At 38.8% G+C, this 6,290-nt stretch overlaps 1 protein-coding gene across 1 annotated transcript; it reads right to left on the bottom strand.

Moving 5' to 3' along the window:
- Positions 1-1,439: 1,439 nt before the first annotated feature.
- Positions 1,440-2,972, bottom strand: LOC141656697 (uncharacterized). The gene has a single exon (XM_074463698.1). It carries the CDS (start codon positions 2,937-2,939, stop codon positions 1,650-1,652), a length of 1,290 nt encoding a protein of 429 aa, XP_074319799.1. The 5' UTR covers positions 2,940-2,972; the 3' UTR covers positions 1,440-1,649.
- Between the last annotated feature and the right edge of the window lie 3,318 nt (positions 2,973-6,290).

Here is a 6,290-nt window from a genome sequence, read left to right as displayed (position 1 = left end):
TAAAATAATATTAATAATATTATGGACGTAAGGTTTTCTTTGAAATTAAATTTTTTTATGCTTAACTCCATAATGATGCTTAGACAAAAAAAAAATCAATAGACATGCAAGTTACATAGAGATGCAAGAGCGTTATAGGGTTTACATACCACATCGTTCGAGGGGTGGAAAATGGGCAATTTGGTCGATTACTAAGATAAAATCGATATTATGTAACTTTTGATTAAAAAAACGATATAGCTTGTTAGCTTGTGCCAATAAAACGTGATCGAGTAGGATTTCTAGTTAATGTATTATACAACTGGTTGTATATACAACTTATTCAATGCAGTTGAGCTTTGTTATAAAGTTATCGAGCACTACTAACAAAATTATCGAGCTACGATACAAAGTTATTGAACTTAACAGAATAATTATTACGCTCAATAACTTCATAAAATAGCTCAAAAACTTTGTGTAAAAGCTCAATAACTTTGAAACGGTTTTACCATGCTACTATACAACTGGTTGTAGGAAGGATAATATTTGTGTATGTAGGATTTTATGCACAAGTGGTTGATGAGGCAAAAAAAAATTAACAAATTAAAACAGATCAATGATCCTAGCTAACCGATTTAACCAAATCCAAAGCCGAATCAAAATGACTGTTTACCAGTCTATTTTGTTTATTACTCGATTCCTTTTTTCTCTTTTCAGTAACATTCACCACTTCAACATCACCGCACAAACCCAAATGCAGTGCTACTTATACAACGGTTTTACATAAGCGTACATTTTATTGTAAAATCAGCTCTTAGTTTACATTATTTACCTTCGTAGAAGTAGTTATCACTTTCTTTTGTGTAGCCTTTTTTGTACTCCTATATAAAAATCATTTTCACGTAAAATTATTGTACGAACATCTCATTACTTAAGACCTTTGGTAATTTCTAAATCTTCTACGAAATTTAACTGTTCATTGTGCAGTTATCTCCGTTGCACAAACTAATTCGATGTCTGTACCAAAAAAAAAAACAAACTAATTCGATGCTGTAAATCAGTTACAACAGAATTTTGGACTTCCCACTGTGACAAACACCATATTTTTTCCCACAGTTATTATAGATTACCACGTATTAATTAATTAATTAATTAATTAATGAGTACCTCTTGTTTAATCCGGATCCGAGCTAATAAAAACTAAACACTAAAAATTACGATAACTAATCCCGATCTTAATTACAATTCCGCGGACACATTCACGTACGAGTAATCGAGTATATTCAAGACTGTTGAACTAATTAAATCAGATATTTATGCATTAAAATACTGAATTTCTTTAAATTTGAAATTAATCGAGATTTGTGAGTTACTGTAACCAGTAATAATTATAATTAAAAAAAATTGTGATTCAATTAACAGACAAAATTAAAACGAAATTCAACGATAATTGCACCGAGTTTACTGCTAATTAACATCTTCATCATCATTTCATCATAATTCGTGGAACATCGATCGTTACAATTCAAACTACAAAATCATCAGCTACTACAATTCATCATCAACAAAATCATTAAAACGACAACTAATTATTACTATAAACGACGTAGTAATCGTCGATCATAGAACCTAAGATTAGAGAATTGATTGAAGATTATCATGAGATTAATTCAAAGACCGTGATGAGCATAATCATGATAATCATCATCAGACTCAACATGATTATTATCACCAGGAGCATTACTCTGATAATCAGCCATTACAGGCGAGCTTGCAGCAGCAGGTTCGGGAGAGACGGTCTCTTCATAAGCCGAATTTTGAAACGACGAGACAGCAGCAAGAGTAGCTCCGCTAATCTGGCGAGTGGCGGTAGAAATAGTGTGACCGAGACGAGGAAACGGAGAGGATACACCGTGTACAACAAGTTTCATGTTATACAACATATCAGGAAACTTAACTCTCACGTAATTAATCCTCATCGGCGACGACAATCCGCCACCACCGCTGCTTGTTACAGTAAGAGACTCGCCGATTTCGAGCGTCGGAAGGATCGTCGAAGCTGGAAGACGCTCCAGGTCAGCGAACCGAAGCATCCGGTTCGGGAGAATGTGGAACCGAACACTGTGAATGTACGCGTGTCCGCCGTGGAAGATCGCCACGTCATCAACCGCGAAGATCGTCATGTTATGTAGCGTCACGAGCTCCGGATACTTGACGCGGATCGCGAGCGAGAGGATTGAGTATCCGGAAATACGGAGGCGGATCATTGCGTCAGCGAGCATCATTCTGGTCAACGCCGTTGACGGAAGCGGATGGTGGATGTAGAGTGAAGACGACAACGGCGAAGCCGCGAATTTGTCGTAGGAACACGAGTACGGCGAGAGGTGAGATAAGAAGCCTTGTAGGCCATGGATTATAATGTGAGGATTTGAAAAGAGGTCAGGAAATGTGAGTTCGGCGCCATTGATGAAAAGGCGAGAGGAGTTGACCGGAGAGGTAGGAGGGGAAGGAGTGTGAGTGAGGGTGAGGCAGCGGCCGGGAAGGAGGGACTCGAGACGAGTTCCGAAAGGGAGACGGGAGAGGTAAGAGGCGGGGTAAAGGCCAGGGAGGGAGTGTTCTTGGAGGAGTAAGGTGAGGGAGCAGGTGGTGCAGGTACGGAGGGAGGAGTCGGAGGGAGCGAAGAGAGTTATCGGAGTGGTAGGGGAGAGTGGTGGTGAGGTTGGGGAAGGGAGGGAAAGTGTGGCGGAAGCGAGAGCGAGGTCGTGGTAACCAAGGGAAGAGAGGATTGGTGTGAGGGCGGCGAATGGGGAGGTGGATTGGGAAGGGAGGGTGGTTGTTGTGGTGGGAGGTTGGGAAGGTGGGGTGGAAACGGTAGGGAGGGAGGTTGTTAGAGGAGGGTTAGTGGCGAAGATTATTATGAGGAGAAGGATTGTTAAGGAGTGTGATGATAATGAGGCCATTTTTTGGTGTGGTGTGAAGTGGGAAATGGGTGGGGTATTTATAGGAGGATGGGAGAAGAGTAGCTTGGAGAAGAAGGTAAGGGAGGGAAGATATTTTGGAGGGAGAGTAGTGAGGTGGATGGTTCTAGAAGGTTTGTTAGTGATTCTGTTATGGAGGTGGAGATGAGATGGAATGGAGTGAACGGTATTTTTACAGTTTTATTACACTAAGCAGTTATACTGTTTTACAGAAGTTTTTACAGGAGGTGAGTCAGGGGTAAATTGGTAAATGGAGAGTGAAAACTCGCATATTGATTATTGAAGTATTGTTTTACTATAAGCTCTCTGAAATTAGAATTTGATTGGTTAAGTGGAAATTAGTGTGATTGGAGGAGCGCCGACGTCGGAGTTAGTGTGATCTCCGACAAGCAACGCCGTAGTTCACTGACGATGACTGTTGTGACAGTGTTGGTGGTGGTCGGTTCTGAGAGGGGTGAGGGTGGCCGGTGTAGAGGAGGAGGGTGGGGGAGTGCAGCAACGGATCTACTCACGGCATTTCGGGGTGCGCGGACACCGGAAATAGATTTTTTTTTTTTTGCGTATTTTATCTAATTTTCAGGTTAAAAAAATAATTCTATAATTCTTTTATGTGTGTATAGATTTTAAATATTAATCAGGACCCCAGAAAGAAATTTTTCTGGATTCGCTATTGGAGGAGGGTGGTCGAGTGATTGGGAAGGAACAAAAGGGCCGGGTGTTGTCATATTTTTTGAGTTTTTGATCATCCTCTTTGTGGCATTGAGAGATGGCAGGGGTATGCTTGGAATAAAAGGGAAAATGCGGATTTAAGTAAATTGTGTGCGGGATTTAGCATGTCTCATTAAATAGTTCTTGTTCAAATGACCACTCGAAAACCTTAAATTAATTTCAAATTTAGATTCCGTATTTTGTTGTCTAGGGGATTAATTTAACATTTTTATTATAGGATAAAATTAACATATTTGTTGAATCCCCCGTATAATATTATTATATCCTACGCACTTTAAAACTGTTTTCCAATACAATCCTTTATTTACCAAAAAAAAAAATCTCTCCTCATCCTCCTCATCATCCATGGCCACCCACCAACCATCCGACGACCACCATGTGCCAGTCCTGAGAACCAACCCTCGCGCCGGCGAACCATCCCTCATGCACTGAAACTTGTCATCGAAAGATTCGAGTCAACAGTGTAATAGTAACAAGCTCAATGTCATAATTCAACCAATTATAAGACTATGTTTATCCACAGACTTAATATGAGTCTTAACAACAGTAAAATATTATTATTTTATCTTAAAGACTTAACTCGGACTCTTTTATTTCTTCCACTTTATCCCTCAGACCCATCAAAATTATCAACAATTAAATATAGGACCCCACTAAACCTATTTTATACACAAACAAAACACTATTTACGGGTTTTAAGTTGGGTCTTAGATTCCCCTGACCCGTTCTAAAACTTTGCTACAGTACACTTGCTTTATCCATGCTATGCTGCAAGTTTGAGGCTGAGATCTTTGCTCAGACCCTTGCTAAGACCCGGTTAATCTTAGCCTAAGTTATAACACGTAATCAGGGGCGGATCTACATAGGTGGCTATATGGGCTTAAGGCCAACTAGTTTTTAGGAATATAATGAATTCACATCAGCAAATGATTGTTGTTTCAACCTTGCTCAGTTGGCAAGAGCAGTAACTTGAGGAATTTCCTTCTTGTTGTCAGGGGCGGGGGTTCAAATCCCATAACAAGCATCTTTTTTGGTGGGGTTTGGTGATAGGAGAGAGAAATGAATAAAATAAGAGTAAAAGTTTCCAAAATAAGAAAGGGGAAGAAAACCTGAATAATCCGTTTTAGGAAATAGGGAAGAATATATAGAATAGGAGGGAGTATATTCCAAAAAGACGGAATTTTCTAGTCTTTGTTTTTTTATAATGGTTGTTAAATTTAACAGAACTTGTATTATGAATAGTACTGAAAAAAAATATTTGTTAACAAGTATACACATTTTCAATTGTATACTGATTTATATTGTAATTCTCCAAAAAAAGAAAAAAAAAGGGCTTCGCCATCATCATTCACAGATCACTGCTCCAATTATATGGTTTGCGGGTTTCAATTGTCTAACCACCATCGACGTCAACGCAGCCCAACCTACTTCTAAATCCTAGATCCGCCCCTGCACGTAATAATGCATGGTCAGTGGTAAATCATGCAAATTCCAATCAATTTGCTAGCAACTTGCAGTTTATCTGTTTACAGCAATTAAATCATTATTGTGGTTGTGTGGCGTCGAGTAGAGGAAAGGGTTGTGGCAGCGTCGGCGCAGGAAGGGTATGGAGGGGTGGTCGTGGCGGTAGGAGGGTGGGCGGGGAGGGTGCCGGTGCAGGGAGGGGGGTTGGTGATTGGGAGGCGCGTTTCTCATTTTTTTGGGTTTTTAATTCTCTCTAAGTGGCGTCAAAATGAGAAAGGTATGCTCAGAATAAAGAGGAAAAATGTACGAAATTGAGTAAATTGGTGTGCGGGATTTAGCAAGTCTCAATCACAACACAAATTCTCATTATAGACGGGAGATATCCGTCTATAGTTATAGACGGGTCAAATATCCACCACTTTAAGCATAGGACAAACAATAAGTTGTATAATAAGCCTAAAAATGTGACCACTTTAAGCATATTTGACCCATGTTTCTCTTCAGACGGACGAAAAACTAATTACAATCACAGAGATATTTTCCTACACCGTGAAGCTTGAAAAAAGCGTATGTTTGGCATGTGAGAGTGACGTCACTATCAAATCCACCTATCCAAGTCCTATAAACAAGTCTGGGTAGTGGAAAATTCTGTTATGTAACTGAATTTTGCAGCGTCAGATTTAGTTTGTACGACTACTTTGTAGTCGTAATGCAACAGATATAATTTCAAAATGAGTATGTAGTACTTGTACTCGTATAATAATAATAAACGTATTAATTTCGAAAGATTGGATTAGAAATTATTATTCGTAGGATTGCATTCGGTCAGAAATACAATTTAATTTAACAAGTTCATTTGTTGAATAGACCTGCATATTACTCCGTTGAAGAGACGGTGTTTTATTAAGTTATTAAAAAACGTCTTTCTGTACTCTTTTATGTATTTTTCGTGACACTATCATTTATGACCATCTTCCTAACTTCATGTTATAAAGTACAACTATAAAAAGAACCGAATCCTGGAATTTTTGTACATTTTGCTAGGAATATCTCATTCTCCATTATTTTTCTTCTTGTTTCTTCTTGTTTCATTTATTATGTTTCAATATATACAACTCAAATTCTCGGAGAGCCAAAAAG

The sequence above is a fragment of the Silene latifolia genome, chromosome 5 (assembly GCF_048544455.1).
Source record: "Silene latifolia isolate original U9 population chromosome 5, ASM4854445v1, whole genome shotgun sequence".
NCBI lineage: Eukaryota > Viridiplantae > Streptophyta > Magnoliopsida > Caryophyllales > Caryophyllaceae > Silene > Silene latifolia.
This window is presented reverse-complemented; position numbering and strand designations above follow the sequence as displayed.

Coding starts and splice junctions, on each gene's coding strand:
- LOC141656697 (XM_074463698.1), bottom strand. CDS start 2,939: ATGGCCTCATTATCATCACACTCCTTAACAATCCTTCTCCTCATAATA.